This window comes from Bufo bufo, chromosome 2 (genome assembly GCF_905171765.1).
Source record: "Bufo bufo chromosome 2, aBufBuf1.1, whole genome shotgun sequence".
NCBI classification, from domain to species: domain Eukaryota; kingdom Metazoa; phylum Chordata; class Amphibia; order Anura; family Bufonidae; genus Bufo; species Bufo bufo.
In genome coordinates, this window is record NC_053390.1 from 202060143 (window position 1) to 202077755 (window position 17613).

General features: G+C 43.5%; 1 protein-coding gene across 2 annotated transcripts in view; it reads left to right on the forward strand.

The window, feature by feature from the left end:
• Positions 1-16725, forward strand: part of NOS1 (nitric oxide synthase 1) — a 127631-nt gene extending 110906 nt beyond the window's left edge. The window contains exons 25-28 of one of the 2 annotated variants that reach the window (XM_040420223.1): positions 5189-5337; positions 9090-9284; positions 14897-15031; positions 16249-16725. In XM_040420223.1, the coding sequence (XP_040276157.1) occupies positions 5189-5337; positions 9090-9284; positions 14897-15019 (467 nt within the window). In that variant the 3' untranslated portion in view covers positions 15020-15031; positions 16249-16725. The remainder of the gene's footprint in view (positions 1-5188; positions 5338-9089; positions 9285-14896; positions 15032-16248) is intronic. The other variant, XM_040420222.1, reaches the window with a different exon arrangement.
• The last annotated feature ends 888 nt before the right edge of the window (positions 16726-17613 follow it).

Sequence of the window (17613 nt, forward strand, 5' to 3'; positions counted from 1 at the left end):
GTCCTTCCGCCGCCAAGGATCGCAGGGCAACATTCTTTGCCTCCTGTCTCCTCCTCCTCCTACTCAGCTTCCTCCTCCTCTTCTTCCACCTGCTCATCCAGTCAGCCACACACCTTCACCACCAACTTCAGCACAGCCCGGGGTAAACGTCAGCAGGCCGTTCTGAAACTCATATGTTTGGGGGACAGGCCCCACACCGCACAGGAGTTGTGGCGGGGTATAGAACAACAGACCGACGATTGGTTGCTGCCGGTGAGCCTCAAGCCCGGCCTGGTGGTGTGCGATAATGGGCGAAATCTTGTTGCAGCTCTGGGACTAGCCGGTTTGACGCACATCCCTTGCCTGGCGCATGTGCTGAATGTAGTGGTGCAGAAGTTCATTCGCAACTACCCCAACATGTCAGAGCTGCTGCATAAAGTGCGGGCCATCTGTTCGCGCTTCCGGCGTTCACACCCTGCCGCTGCTCGCCTGTCTGCGCTACAGCGTAACTTCGGCCTTCCCGCTCACCGCCTCCTATGCGACGTGCCCACCAGGTGGAACTCCACCTTGCATATCCTGGACAGACTGTGCGAGCAGCAGCAGGCCATAGTGGAGTTTCAGCTGCAGCACGCACGGGTCAGTCGCACTGCGGATCAGCCCCACTTCACCACCAATGACTGGGCCTCCATGCGAGACCTGTGTGCCCTGTTGCGCTGTTTCGAGTACTCCACCAACATGGCCAGTGGCGATGACGCCGTTATCAGCGTTACAATACCACTTCTATGTCTCCTTGAGAAAACACTTAGGGCGATGATGGAAGAGGAGGTGGCCCAGAAGGAAGAGGGGTCATTTTTAGCACTTTCAGGCCAGTCTCTTCGAAGTGACTCAGAGGGAGGTTTTTTGCAACAGAGGAGGCCAGGTACAAATGTGGCCAGACAGGGCCCACTACTGGAGGATGAGGAGGAGGTGGAGGAGGATGAGGATGAAGCATGTTCACAGCGGGGTGGCACCCAAAGCAGCTCGGGCCCATCACTGGTGCGTGGCTGGGGGGAAACACAGGACGATGACGATACGCCTCCCACAGAGGACAGCTTGTCCTTACCTCTGGGCAGACTGGCACACATGAGCGACTACATGCTGCAGTGCCTGCGCAACGACAGCAGAGTTGCCCACATTTTAACGTGTGCGGACTACTGGGTTGCCACCCTGCTGGATCCCCGGTACAAAGACAATGTGCCCACCTTACTTCCTACACTGGAGCGTGATAGGAAGATGCGCGAGTACAAGCGCACGTTGGTAGACGCGCTACTGAGAGCATTCCCAAATGTCACAGGGGAACCAGTGGAAGCCCAAGGCGAAGGCAGAGGAGGAGCAAGAGGTCGCCAACGCAGCTGTGTCACGGCCAGCTCCTCTGAGGGCAGGGTTAGCATGGCAGAGATGTGGAAAAGTTTTCTCACCACGCCACAGCTAACTGCACCACCACCTGATACGGAACGTGTTAGCAGGAGGCAACATTTCACTAACATGGTGGAACAGTACCTGTGCACACCCCTCCACGTACTGACTGATGGTTCGGCCCCATTCAACTTCTGGGTCTCCAAATTGTCCACATGGCCAGAGCTAGCCTTTTATGCCTTGGAGGTGCTGGCCTGCCCGGCGGCCAGCATTTTGTCTGAACGTGTATTCAGCACGGCAGGGGGCGTCATTACAGACAAACACAGCCGCCTGTCTACAGCCAATGTGGACAAGCTGACGTTCATAAAAATGAACCAGGCATGGATCCCACAGGACCTGTCCATCCCTTGTGCAGATTAGATATTAACTACCTCCCCTTAACAATATATTATTCTACTCCAGGGCACTTCCTCATTCAATCCTATTTTTATTTTCATTTTACCATTATATTGCGGGGCAACCCAAAGTTGAATGAACCTCTCCTCTGTCTGGGTGCCGGGGCCTAAATGTGTGACAGTGGCCTGTTCCAGTGGTGGGTGACGTGAAGCCTGATTCTCTGCTATGACATGAAGACTGATTCTGTGCTGACATAAGGCCAGATTCTCTGTTACGGGACCTCTCTCCTCTGCCTGGGTGCCTGGGCCTAAATATGTGACAGTGGCCTGTTCCAGTGGTGGGTGACATGAAGCCTGATTCTCTGCTATGACATGAAGACTGATTCTGCGCTGACATAAGGCCTGATTCTCTGTTACGGGACCTCTCTCCTCTGTCTGGGTGCCGGGGCCTAAATGTGTGACAGTGGCCTGTTCCAGTGGTGGGTGACGTGAAGCCTGATTCTCTGCTATGACATGAAGACTGATTCTGTGCTGACATAAGGCCAGATTCTCTGTTACGGGACCTCTCTCCTCTGCCTGGGCCTAAATATGTGACAGTGGCCTGTTCCAGTGGTGGGTGACGTGAAGCCTGATTCTCTGCTATGACATGAAGACTGATTCTGTGCTGACATAAGGCCAGATTCTCTGTTACGGGACCTCTCTCCTCTGTCTGGGTGCCGAGGCCTAAATATGTGACAGTGGCCTGTTCCAGTGGTGGGTGACGTGAAGCCTGATTCTCTGCTATGACATGAAGACTGATTCTGTGCTGACATAAGGCCTGATTCTCTGTAACGGGACCTCTCTCCTCTGCCTGGGTGCCTGGGCCTAAATATGTGACAGTGGCCTGTTCCAGTGGTGGGTGACGTGAAGCCTCATTCTCTGCTATGACATGAAGACTGATTCTGTGCTGACATAAGGCCAGATTCTCTGTTACGGGACCTCTCTCCTCTGTCTGGGTGCCGGGGCCTAAATATGTGACAGTGGCCTGTTCCAGTGGTGGGTGACGTGAAGCCTGATTCTCTGCTATGACATGAAGACTGATTCTGCGCTGACATAAGGCCAGATTCTCTGTTACGGGACCTCTCTCCTCTGTCTGGGTGCCGGGGCCTAAATGTGTGACAGTGGCCTGTTCCAGTGGTGGGTGACGTGAAGCCTGATTCTCTGCTATGACATGAAGACTGATTCTGTGCTGACATAAGGCCAGATTCTCTGTTACGGGACCTCTCTCCTCTGCCTGGGTGCCTGGGCCTAAATATGTGACAGTGGCCTGTTCCAGTGGTGGGTGACGTGAAGCCTGATTCTCTGCTATGACATGAAGACTGATTCTGTGCTGACATAAGACCAGATTCTCTGTTACGGGACCTCTCTCCTCTGTCTGGGTGCCGGGGCCTAAATGTGTGACAGTGGCCTGTTCCAGTGGTGGGTGACGTGAAGCCTGATTCTCTGCTATGACATGAAGACTGATTCTGCGCTGACATAAGGCCAGATTCTCTGTTACGGGACCTCTCTCCTCTGTCTGGGTGCCGGGGCCTAAATGTGTGACAGTGGCCTGTTCCAGTGGAGGTGACGTGAAGCCTGATTCTCTGCTATGACATGAAGACTGATTCTGTGCTGACATAAGGCCAGATTCTCTGTTACGGGACCTCTCTCCTCTGTCTGGGTGCCGGGGCCTAAATGTGTGACAGTGGCCTGTTCCAGTGGTGGGTGACGTGAAGCCTGATTCTCTGCTATGACATGAAGACTGATTCTGTGCTGACATGAAGCCAGATTCTCTGCTATGGCATGAAGAGACTGATTCTCTGCTGACGTGAAGCCAGATTCTCTGCTATGGGACCTCTGTCCAATTGATATTGGTTAATTTTTATTTTTTTAATTTTTATTTTAATTCATTTCCCTATCCACATTTGTTTGCAGGGGATTTACCTACATGTTGCTGCCTTTTGCAGCCCTCTAGCTCTTTCCTGGGCTGTTTTACAGCCTTTTTAGTGCCCAAAAGTTCGGGTCCCCATTGACTTCAATGGGGTTCGGGTTCGGGACGAAGTTCGGGTCGGGTTCGGATCCCGAACCCGAACATTTCCGGGAAGTTCGGCCGAACTTCTCTAACCCGAACATCCAGGTGTTCGCTCAACTCTACTTCACAGGTGTGCCCTGTCAGGTTTAATAAGTGTGATTTCTTGCCTTATAAATGGGGTTGGGACCATCAGTTGCATTGAGGAGAAGTCAGGTGGATACACAGCTGATAGTCCTACTGAATAGACTGTTAGAATTTGTATTATGGCAAGAAAAAAGCAGCTAGGTAAAGAAAAACGAGTGGCCATCATTACTTTAAGAAATGAAGGTCAGTCAGTCAGCCGAAAAATTGGGAAAATGTTGAAAGTAAGGGCTATTTGACCATGAAGGAGAGTGATGGGGTGCTGCGCCAGATGACCTGGCCTCCACAGTCACCGGGCCTGAACTCAATCGAGATGGTTTGGGGTGAGCTAGACCGCAGAGTAAAGGCAAAAGGGCCAACAAGTGCTAAGCATCTCTGGGAACTCCTTCAAGACTGTTGGAAGACCATTTCAGGGGAGTACCTCTTGAAGCTCATCAAGAGAATGCCAAGAGTGTGAAAAGCAGTAAGCAAAAGGTGGCTACTTTGAAGAACCTAGAATATGACATATTTTCAGTTGTTTCACACTTGTTTGTTATGTATATAATTCCACATGTGTTAATTCATAGTTTTGATGCCTTCATAGTCATGAAAATAAAGAAAACTCTTTAAATGAGAAGGTGTGTCCAAACTTTTGGTCTGTACTGTAGGTCTTTGTTGAACACATTACTACAAATAAAAATAAAAACTTCTCAGAGTTGCTCAGAAGAAGATTCATATAGAATAGAAGAGTCATGTGTTCTCTTTTAAGGAACATTTCATTGCCCCTAGGCGGAAATTCAAGATTTGGAGCATCACAGACAATATGAAAGATCCCTTTGCTTAGGGATCATACTTAAATTGTACCATGATAATGGTATGGTTTATTGTCTCTATATTATTTCCCCACATTCATAATCATAAAAAAGAACTATATTTCTGGCAAATGCATACAGATGTCACCCTGATTAAGTGAAACTACAGCATAAAGAATGGTAGAAGGACACAGTCTAAAACTAGGACATCATCAGAACCAAAAGAGGTTGATTTGTAACTCCAGTAAACTATAATGAAAACTATGCCACAGTCCTTGATCAATCCCTTTTCTTCCCCTTAATCATCAGAGTCTTTGTTCTTGTACCCGATTAAGATTATCTGTCTTCATTTGAAATGAAGGTTGTTTCGATGAAATTATATTATATTGGCGTATTAATATATATGCACTAAAAATGATTGATTTACATATTTTTAGGAATGAAACCTTGTCCAATGATACTAGTGTTTGGATGTCGGGAATCAAAGATTGATCATATCTATAAAGAAGAAGCAATGCTTGCAAAGAACAAAGGAGTGTTTAAAGAACTGTTCACAGCGTATTCCCGGGAACCGAATAAACCAAAGGTAGTCAAATGCAGGATTCCCACCATAAACCATATACTTCCTTCAGAAAATTTTAAAGGTGTTGTCCCATCTTGGCGTTTCATGGCTGAGATTGGAACAACCCATGGTAAGCGCTGGCTTGGAATGGGCAGAATTATGGAAACATCCGGGCAGGCCGCTCTCTTCATTGTTTCTCTAACTCTTATAGCAGTGGAAGAGTGGAAGCCACACACACAGCATAGCACAGCAAGCTATGTTGCTTCCATAACTCAGGAGTTATGGAAACAGTGTAGACTGCTGTGCAACGCTGTTTGCATATCTCCCATTCACTGTTATAGGGGTTACCGAAACAGCAGAGTGGTGGCCACCAGGCCACTTTCGTAATTTTGCTTACCCATACCGGCACTTACTGTGGGTTCTTCCTATCGTGGCCAAGATGGTCAACCACTTTAAGCTGGATACAGTAATCCCCAATAGAGTTTGGAAAGGGTAAGGCAAAGAAATTTCCTAGAGTTTATAGATGTTTTTGATTGGGATCAAAGTACCAACTTTGTATAAGACGAGACAGAAATGTTCTATAGACAGATCTGTATAAATATCTGTATAAACCTCACATTTTGATATCAGTACCTGAAGATTATGCAGAGATGAGTGGCACCACCCAGGCACTGTTTATGGTGGTGCCAACCACTGAAAAAAGTGGCTCTTTGTAGCTGCAGTGTATAATATGCATTATTGTGTTCCAGTTGCTGCAAATAATATTACACACCTCAGATGCCGCAGCTCTTCTTTTTGAAAAGTATAAGGGTGTTCTATATCAACCCTTAATCTTTAGAATATAATCTGCAGAAGTGTGTGTAAGTAATAGGAAAAAATCTCAGAAAAAGGGGGTGACTTTTAATAGCAGCTTCTTTGCAAAAAACATGCCAAGCCCAACATTAGCTTAAACTGTTACTTATATCAAGCCTTCTTCGGTCCCCCAATGACTCCAGTAAAAACTGCTGGAACAGTATGATTATTAAAGAGGTTAATCCATGAGTATAAAACTGTTTGCACTCACATATCTGGAGGACTTGTTTCCTTTAGTGTAGGTAGGCAGCAGCTCATCAAGCACCTGTATCCTCCGGAATGCCCTGCAATTAGTTCTTTCCCCCTCCATAGAACATAAATATGTAATGCCCCCAGAATTCCCTGCTCCATTGTCTAGAGCAGTGTTTCCCAACCAGTGTGCCTCCAGCTGTTGCAAAACTACAACTCCCAGCATGCCCGGACAGCTTTTGGCTGTGCGGGCATGCTGGGAGTTATAGTTTTGCAACAGCTGGAGGCACACTGGTTGGGAAACACTGGTCTAGAGCAAGGATACTCAACCTGCGGCTCTCCAGTTGTTGTGAAACTATAACTCCCAGCATGCCCTATGTTAAGGGGGAATATTAATCACCAATATTTATGCAAATATCGATAATTAATATTCATAAATGAGAGGAGCCGTCTATTGATGACTCCGCCCATTTATACCTAAATAAACATAAAACACTACTGATTACCTCTGATTGCCTATTCACTACACTGAACTACACTACGTGCGACTTACTATCACTATACTACGGCGGCGACTAGTAAAAACACCATACACTGCATTATGAACAATAAGGAATATTTATTACACAATACAATTATACAAGAACAATATGCTATATCTATATATATTCATAGATCAATGGATATGAATATATATACATACAGAAGTACACACCGCAGTATAGAAATGGTACTACAATAAACACAATACAAGCCTAACTACTCTACACAGCACAATCCAAAATTCCACCCCACACACTATCTATATAATGCAATAATACATTCGTATACACACAAATATCAGTAACATACCCGCCTGACTAATCACTGTCCCTATGGGGTACAAGGAGTTAAACACAAGGGTGGCTCTGCAAGGATTAATACAGAGCAATGCAGAGGTTAATGTTCTGCAGGGATTTATTCACCCACTATATGTCACAGTCTAATATTTGCTTATAATTATATATATCTATATCAATGGAATAGATATATATATTTATAGCAGCACACAACAATATAAGTAACAATACACTATTACGGTACTAACTACACTAACACATTCCCCAGTCCTCCCCAACATCTAACTACAATTGTACTAATACACATGCATGCACTTTACCAGCAGCCCACCCAATCCTGACAATATACTATCCCTACGGGGAATAACCAGGGGTTATTACGGAACAGGGGATATGAGGGATCTACAATCCTGGGGGAACACAGGGGATATATGATTATAGGGGGACTCAGGGCAGGAGAGGTTAAGGGTAACCAAGGGTTATACAGGGGGTGACTGGGCTGCTTCCAGGGTACAGGCTCATCAAGGATTAATGCTGAGACATGAAGTCAGCAGCCAGGGGTTAGGGGATGGTTGGTACTCAGCCATTTTTCAGGGCCATGTGGCCTCTCTTCAGGGTGCAGCGCCCATGTGCCTCATTGCAGTCCAGGAATCCAAGAGCCAGCATGTCTGCCATGCTGGGGGTTTTATAGCCCAAAAGCAGCCCCCCCTCCTCCTTCTTCAACAGGAGGGTGATGACATCATCGTGGGGTCGTGTGACGGAATGCTAGAGCTGAAACAAAGGACTTCCTGCACAAGCTGTAAGCCCCCAGCTGCTGCCACATAACATTACACACTCCCACGTCATAAACGAACCAGGCTGATCAATACATATATACATACTACACAACCTGGGGGCACTTAGGTATATTCATCCATATAGATGTTTGGGGCACATCTACCTGCATGTACATATACACAATATCATAAATGGGCAGTAATAAGCCCACCTGCATATGGATATATTATACATAGAGATGTATGCTGACAAGGGGGCATACATACATCTCCATGTATACACCCATACCACCTGGACCGGCCCATGCAAAAGGGCCAATATACATGCATATATGTAAGGGCATATATACATATATATTTAAATCCAAACTTCCCTCAACACCCTAATAGCTGTAGGCTGTCCAGGCATGCTGGGAGTTGTAGTTTTGCAACAGCTGGAAGACCACAGGTTGGGCACCCCTGGTCTAGAGAGATTTATAGCTTGTATTTATTTCCATCAATTTAGAAGTAGGGATGAATGAATGAATGAAAGGTGTCTTTGCCACTTTACTTTGAGATCACTGCTCCCTTAAAGGAAAAAAGCTACTGAATGCAGGAGAAGGTGGACCAAAAAAATAAAAAGTAGGAGGTGCTACCAGAGAGGGCGTTTAGTTTGGAGGGACAGGCTCCGGAAGGGGTCACCTCATGGTTCAGCTGCAGCAGGTGAACCACAATCTCATGTTGCAGTTAGTAATAAGGATAGGTACTGTCCCATTCCTACGATATCCAGAGACGGACCAACCAATCTAAACCAGGAGAGTATTGAAGTCAGTTAAATTTTTTTTTAGACAACTGCTTCTGGTTTGTATACTCTCATTGTAATTGAGATAATTTAAGTGACCAGAGTATATAGTGTCACTCTTTTGACTCTAATTTATGTATGACAGGTATTATTTGTGATTGCAATTTTATAGGAATCCATTAAAAATTTTGCCTTAACCTAATTCATGCCCTTTTTCTTCGATTTTTCTAGATTATGTGACATTGTAGCACAGAAATATAACTGGTCAAGATACAATTTATAAAAAAAAAAAAGTAAAACACTAACGTATAGTCTTCCATTTTTTTTTTGTACTTTAAGAAATATGTGCAAGATGTTTTGCGTGAACAGCTCTCTGAGGTGACCTTCAAAGCCCTAAAGGAGCAGGGAGGGCACATATATGTATGTGGGGACGTCACTATGGCAGGAGATGTCCTTAAAAGTCTTCATCAGATTGTAAAACAACGTGGGAACTTGAGCCCCGAAAAAGCAGGAGCCTTCATCAGTAAACTAAGGGTAAGTGAGCGATTATAAATGCCAGCTGCGTACACAGCTCCACTTCTAGGTGATTCAGTCCGCCGTGAAGAGATTTGGCTTATTGTTGTCCTGTGTTTATTCTGGTGACTGAATGTTCCTCAGAATACTTTCTACTAGTACCTAAGGTGCCTTGTGATAAAATAAAGAACCTGCTTCAGTGAGGGATCATATTTGTTTAATGGGATTGAGCTGAGACTGATAAAGTATAAACTGCTAGAGGTGCTTGGTCAATGATCACATAACACCCTTTATTTTGGGTTCTGCAGCAGGGTATACGTAGAGGCAGGGTCACATTAATACTGGGTGGCATCTCTCCTTGCTGCAATACCGGCTGCTACTCTGGCATGCTAATGGTCATACAGATGCTGGATATCCTCCTGTGGTATGACATTCCACGCTTTTGGACTTGGACCTGCAGTTCAGCTAAGGTGGTTGTAGGTTGCTATGTATGGGAGATCCGTGACCCCAGCCAGTCCCAGACATTTTGGATGCTGGAGAGATATACTAATCGGACTGGCCAGGGGAGCTGCTGGGTACCCTAAAGAGCACATTGTGTAGTATTGCAGTGTGTGTGTAGGCATTATCTTGTTGGAACATCACATCTCCACACCTAGGCCCTGATTTATCATACCATCACTCTATTATTCTGGCATCAAAAAGTCACAAAAATAGGGCTTTTGCACTTGCTTGTGCAAAATCTAAGCAATTGCGCAAAATTTTGCGACCTTTTTGCACTTGTACAAAATTTGCGACTTTTTGCATTTTTAAAACATGCACTCCAGTTTTGTAATGAGTGGAAAAGTGGGTGTGGTTAGCTGTGTTAATGAGTTTCGCTCCAGATTTATCATTGAGACTTTTTTTTAAAAGTTGAAATCTCACTCCAGGACAATCTCACTCTCTAGACAAAAGTGTTAGGTCTAAGGGTTAGACAAATTTATCAAACATCACACATTTGATAAATGTGGCATAAAGTAGTCCAACACAGACTCAATCAAAACTGACTTCAAATTTTCCTCTCATGATGGTGTTCCTGTGCGTCTCCACACTGTGCATGATGGCAGTTGACCCTCTCCAGCCCTCCTTCGAACTCTGATGCAGCAATCAATAATACCAAGGCAGAACCTGCTTTCATCACTGAACATTATTGTTTGCCACCCATGCCTCCGATGGACTCTCTCGAGGTACCAGCTCACGCTTTCTTGGCAGATCAGTGGCAAACAAGCTAGTGGAGTCAGTGCATGCAGTCCTGCTTAATCCCTTAAGGATCCGCGCCGTACATGTACGGCGGGGCTGATCGGGCAGGTGCAGGAGCTGCCCGCCTGATCAGCGGCACGGACCTTGCAGTCACTGACAGTCGGGCCCCTGCTGCATACGCCGGCATTGGTGAAAACACTGATGCCGGCGTGTTAACCCCTTGTATGCCGCAGTCAAAGCTGACCGTGGCATGCAGAGGGTTCGCAGAGAGTACGGTTGCCCTCCGTTTCCCCATCGGGTCCCCGCGCTGCAGTGGCGGGGACCCAATGGCAGAAAAGGCAAGCCCGATGCCTTCCATAGGCATCGTAGTTTGCCTACTATGGAAGCCTGTGAGATCCAGCCCTTAGGCTGGGTCTCACAGGCAGGCTGTCAGCATAAAAGCTGACAGCCAATGCATTACAATACAGGTTGCATTGTAATGCATTGCAGAGGGGCTCAGACCCCAGAAGTTGAAGTTCCAGAGTGGGACAAAAAAAAAAAGTAAAAAAAAAAGGGTATTCATAATAAAAAAAATAAAGTTTCAAGTAAAGAAAATACATTATTTCCCAAAATAAGGCTACATGCACACGACCGTGTGCCCCCTGTGGCCGTATTATGGCCCGCATACAGCGGGTCCGCAATACACGGGCACCGGACGTGTGCATTCCGCATCACATGAAAACCAGACATATTGGGAATTTCTGTGTCTGTAACTACTGGCTCTATAAAAATATCACATGATCCACCCGCTCACCTGAACGCCGTAGAAAAAATAAAATAAAAAGTGTGCTAAAACAATAATTTGTCACCTTACATCACAAAAAGTGCAACACCAAGCGACAAAAAAAGGCGTATGTGTAAAACTTAAATAAAAAAAAAAGATACATATTAGTATTGCCACGTATTGCGTTTTTTACACAGTTTTTTTTTTTTACAGTGTTCATCTGAGGGGTTAGTTTATGTGATATTTTTATACAGCAGGTTGTTACGCAACCTGCTGTATAAAAATATCACATAAACTAACCCCTCAGATGAACACCGTAAAAAAAAAAAACTGTGTAAAAAACGCAATTTTTTGTCACCTTACATCACAAAAAGTGTAATACCAAGCGATCGAAAAGACATACGAACTCCAAAATAGCACCAATCAAATCGTCATCTCATCCCGCCAAAAAATGAGACCCTACCTAAGACAATCGCCCAAAAAACCCCAAAACTATGGTTTTCAGAATATGGAGACACAAAAAAAAAAAATTTTTTTAAAAATGCTTTATTATGTAAAACTGACAAAAAACAACCAAGAAAAGTCATATTTGGTGCTGTTGCGTCCATAACAACCTGCTCTATAAAAATAGCACATGATATAACCTGTCAGATGAAAATTGTAAAAAACAAAAATAAACTGTGCCAAAACAGCTATTTTTTCTTACCTTGCCTCACAAAAAGTGTAATATAGAGCAACCAAAAATCATATGTACCCTAAAATAGTACCAACAAAACTGCCACCTAATCCTGTAGTTTCCAAAATGGGGTAACTTTTTTGGAGTTTCTACTCTAGGCGTGCTTTAGGGGGTCTTCAAATGTGACATGGCAACTTTAAATTATCCCAGTGAAATCTGCCTTCCAAAAACCATATGGCGTTCCTTTTCTTCTGCGCCTTGCCGTGTGCCCGTACAGCAGTTTAAGACCACATATGGGGTGTTTCTATAAACTACTAAATCAGAGTAATATATATTGAGTTTTGTTTGGCTGTTAACCCTTGTTTTGTTAGCAGAAAAAAAAGGATTAAAATGGAAAATCTGCCAAAAAAGTGAAATTCTGAAATTTCATCTACATTTTCCATTAATTCTTGTGAAATACCTAAAGGGTTAACAAAGTTTGTAAAATCAGTTTTCAATACCTTGAGGAGTGTTGTTTCCAAAATGGCGTCACTTTTTTGGAGTTTCTACTCTAGAGGTGCATCAGGGGGTATTCAAATGTGACATGGCAACTTAAAATTATCCCAGTGAAATCTGCCTTTCAAAAACCATATGGCGTTCCTTTCCTTCTGTGTCCTGCCGTGTGCCCGTACAGCAGTTTACGACCACATATGGTTTGTTTCTGTAAACTACAGAATCAGGGTAATAAATATTGATTTTGTTTGGCTGTTAACCCTTGCTTTGTTACTGGAAAAAATGGATTAAAATGGAAAATCTGCCAAAAAAGTTAAATTCTGAAATGTAATCTACATTTTCCTTTAAAGTTTGTAAAATATGTTTTGAATACCTTGCGTAGTTTCTAAAATGGGGCCATTTATGGGTGGTTTCTATTATGTAAACCTCACAAAGTGACTTCAGACCTGAACTGGTCCTTAAAAAGTGGGTTTTGGAAATGTTCTTTAAAATTTTAAGATTTGCTTCTAAACTTCTAAGCCTTCTAACGTTTCAAAAAAAATAAATGCAATTTACAAAATGATCCAAACATAAAGTAGACATATGCGAAATGTAAAGTAATAACTATTTTAGGAGGTTTCACTATCTGTTTTAGGCCTCATGCACACGACCGTTGTGTGCATCCGTGTCCGTTGTTCTGTTTTCCGTGATTTTCTGCGGACCCATTGACTTTCAATGGGTCAGTTGAAAACTCGGAAAATGCACCGTTGTTCATCCGCGTCCGTGATCCGTGTTTCCTGTCCGTCAAAAAAATAGGACCTGTCCAATTTTTTGGACGGACAACGGTTCGCGGACCCATTCAAGTCAATGGGTCCGTGAAAAAAAACAGATGCACACAAGATTGTCATCCGCGTCCGTGATCCGTGTCCGTAGGCTACTTTCACACAGACGGATCGTAGTGATAGTGATGGGGACGCTTCAAATTAGAATATACTAAGAACTGTGTACATGACTGCCCCCTGCTGCCTGGCAGCACCCGATCTCTTACAGGGGGCTGTGATCCGCACAATTAACCCCTCAGGTGCCGCACCTGAGGGGTTAATTGTGCGTATCATAGCCCCCTGTAAGAGATCAGGTGCTGCCAGGCAGGAGGGGGCAGACCCCCCTCCCTCCCCAGTTTTAAATTCATTGGTGGCCAGTGCGGCCCCCCTCCCTCCCCTGTATTACATTCATTGGTGGCCAGTGCGGCCCCCCCCCCCCCCCCTCCTAATTAAAATCCCCCCATATACTATGGCCCCAGTTGTGCCCCCATCTTTATATTATGGCCCCAGTTGTGCCCTCATACATATACTATGACCCCAGATGTGTCCCTATACATATAATATGGCCCCAGTTGTGCCCCCGTACATATATTACGGTCCCAGTTGTGCCCCCATACATATACGATGGCCCCAGTTGTGCCCCCATAGATATATTATGGCCCCAGTTGGTGGCAGCGGAGAGTTCCGATCGGAGTCCCAGTTTAGCCGCCCTACTTGCTGGTAGCAAGGTAATTTGCATATTTTAAAAATCGCTTTTTAGCAAATTCTACTGAACAGAAATGATTATTTAACTTATGTATGCATAAAACGCAGTGTAGGGATTATTAGTAAACAAAAAAAAAACGGTTTAGTGGGCTGACAGAAGCCCTTTAAGGTGAAAAATGGCAGGGTCCTGAAGGGGTTAAAGTAGATTGTTTCTTATGGCCCGGGTGGTCACTGCAGGAGCTACTGCAGAACCAATTTGTGATGCCGAGACAAAGCAGCTCTTCTTATATGGTGATCTTGGCATCCATCTGTCTATCTTGACCGTCCAGTTTACACTCCCAATGCACTACAGATGCTTCTCGTACAACTGTTTCCAAGATTTCATAAATGTACCATATAGGTTCTTGAAGTTCCACTATTAAGTCCTTTTCAAAATCCATTAATTTGTACAAATGGTGCATACCTTCATTTAGCAGGCACAGTGAACACCTCATCAACGTTCAATCAACAGTTCTGTAAGACAGAAGACGAAAAACAGGCAAAGGCCAACAGTGATATCAAAAAAAAAAGTTCTGTGGAAAATCTGTATATAAAGTAATGATCTTTGGAACTTTGATCATAATACAAAGAAAGTTATAACACATTTATTCCACACACAGAATATTTTAGTAATCATATACGATCAGCAATAACAGTAAAAGGGGTTACTTGGCTGAAAAAAATTATATATTCCTTGTGCAGCGATGATATCCCAAGTGCCTGCCACAGCCAACCACCGGGGCATTCGTGCTGGAGCAGCAGGGGAATTAAAAGGGGAGTAATGCTTGTTTTTTTGGAGTCTCGGAGTCGGAGAAGAATCACAAGTACAGGAGTAAGATAAGACAACATAAGTGAAAGACAGGTCAAACCTTCCGATCTGAAACTATAGCATTTTCATGATTTTATTGTCTTTTATTTTTAGGATGACAACAGATATCATGAAGACATATTTGGAGTGACACTACGGACATATGAAGTTACAAATCGTCTCAGATCTGAATCAATTGCATTTATTGAAGAAAGCAAAAAGGACTCAGATGAGTGAGTAACAATCTAGGTTTGTAGAAACTTGTGACATTTTTCAATTTCTTGTCGGCCACTAATTAGTTGATAATATATTCCTATTAGATAAAAAAAAAAAAACTGTCACCTTTACTGACACATCTAGTTGGGAAATTAGAACGACAGAAAAACAACACAAAATATATAGGAAAGTGTTATTATTTTAAATCCATAATTCATTGAACTAAAGTTTTAAAGTAGGAAATATTATAGCGGTCATCTTAACAGTCTGTAATAATAAATACTTATATTCTCTGTAATATAACAATTCTGGAGCATCTTTTCCTTTACTGTAACTCTGCCTTAGGCAGTTTCTCTGTTATAACATCTATGAACCTATCCATCGGTCTATCTATTTATTTCAGATCTGTCTATCTCTTTATCACATATACACACTATATGAACAAAACTACTGGGGCACCTACACATTACACCTACAGGAGCTTTTATCACATCCCATTCTAAATCCAAAGGCATTAATATGTAGTTTTTGGAATGTGTTTGTGAGAATTTTCAGGAACTGATGTTGGATGAGAGGGCCTGGCTTGTAAACTCCATTCTAGTTCATGGGTTTGAGGTCAAGGCTCTTCAAGTTTTTCCACATCAAACTAACCCAACCATGCCTTTATGGACCTACCTCATGAACCTGGGCACAGTCATGATGGAACAGAAAAGGGCCTTCTCCAAACTATCCCTTCAAAGTTGGAGCACACAATTGTCCAATTGTGATTCATCACTCCAAAGGACCGCTTTCCACTACTACAGTGGTGGCATTTTTTACACCACTCCGCTTGGCATTAAGTTGGGTGAAGTAAGGCTTGCATGCCATAGGAGGTTTATAACTCTGCAGTTTTTGGGTCGGCAAAGCATTGGTGACTTTTATGCACTAGTTTGGAATAATACCACTCACAGTTGATGGTGGAATATCTAGGAGGGAAGAAATTTCATGAACTATCTTGTTGCAGTGGTGACATCCTATTATAGAACCACACTGGAATTCACTGAGATTTTTAGAACAACCCATACTTTCACAAATGCTTGTACAGGCAGACTGCATGGCTAGGTGCTGGAATTTACACACCTGTAGTAATGGGGCTGAATAAAACACACGAGTCAAATGATTAAGATGTGTTTCCCAATACTTTTCATTTACTTTAATCATGTGTCTATGTTATCAGAAAAAATGACAATATGTTTTTCCTTCTTTTTTAGGGTTTTCTGCTCATAACTGGAATATTTTCATTGTTCACAAATGGCAAACTGGTCATGAGGCACAACACACCCCATGCACATGGCATACCACACCTGCATGTACACTGTTTGTGGAGACATACATAAACTGTGTGTACTGCATGTATGACAACAGCCGATGACTCCGCACCCTTAGGGCAATGTGGAGATTTACATATACTAACTCGCTTTTTCTTTCTCACGAAAAGCCTCCCTTACAAGATGGATTTTGTAACTTCAGAGGCATTTTTTTAAACTGGGACTATCAGCACTGATCTGCCTGCCGTGCTTGTCTTTTGCTCATTAACATATATTAATTTATGTAAGAGACATATATATGATATCTCTTCCATTGTAACGATGGGATTCCAGTTGTTTCCAATACAAACTCACTAAGATAAGTCTGCTTGAGATTCCGCTGCTGCATCTTGAAACAAGATATTAAATGCAAGAAAAAAAAAAAAACACAATTCTCTGGTGCATGAATCTTGTTCTTGTCCTCAGGCCTTGCTATGTGTTTTTGGACTAAAATACGTCCGGGTAGTAAATAAGAGTTAAAGATTTCAACATTTACGTCATCTTTTATGCAAACAGACAAAATTGTTATGGTCTTCAATCTGCTGTGTATTTTCTTACTATGATCACCTTGGATTTCATCTACATGTAGAATTAAAGGGGTTTTCCAGGCTCCTGATATTGATGACCTATTCACAGGATAGATGATCAATATCTGATCTGTGAGGATCCATCACTCAGCATCCCGAAGATCAGCTGTTCTCTGCATCCACTGGAATTACCACAGCTCTGTTCAAAGTGTAGTCGCTGTGCCGTGTGTCAAACCCCTACCGATGGGACATTGATGAGCTATCCTGAGGTCATCAATATTGGGAGCCCAGAAAACCCCTTTAATCTACATAAAAAGTTGAGCACTTTTGTAAATATATTGCATTATTTAGTTTTTCCCTGTCTTATACAGCAGAGCAGCATTAACAATTATGCAGCTTCAGAGCTGAAATCTCCCAGTTTCCTTGATGGCTGAATGTCTGCACAGATCTTGTTGAGATGACAAAAATGATGGTAATTGTAGTCTCTACACCAGACACCAAGGGTAGACTGGCCATAGACCACACAGGTCAGATGTGCCCAGTGGGCTACCTAAACCCCCACAGAGAGTCGCTGGCTGGGTACATAATGATTTAATGCTGTCTTGAGAAGTTCTGCTGGGGCAGTATATAGTATTATTCTGTAGTATTTGGTTCAGCTGGGGCAATATACTGTGCTGCACTGTTGCATTTGGTTCTGCTGAGACAGTATATTGTTCTGCTCTATGGCATTTGGTTCTGCTGG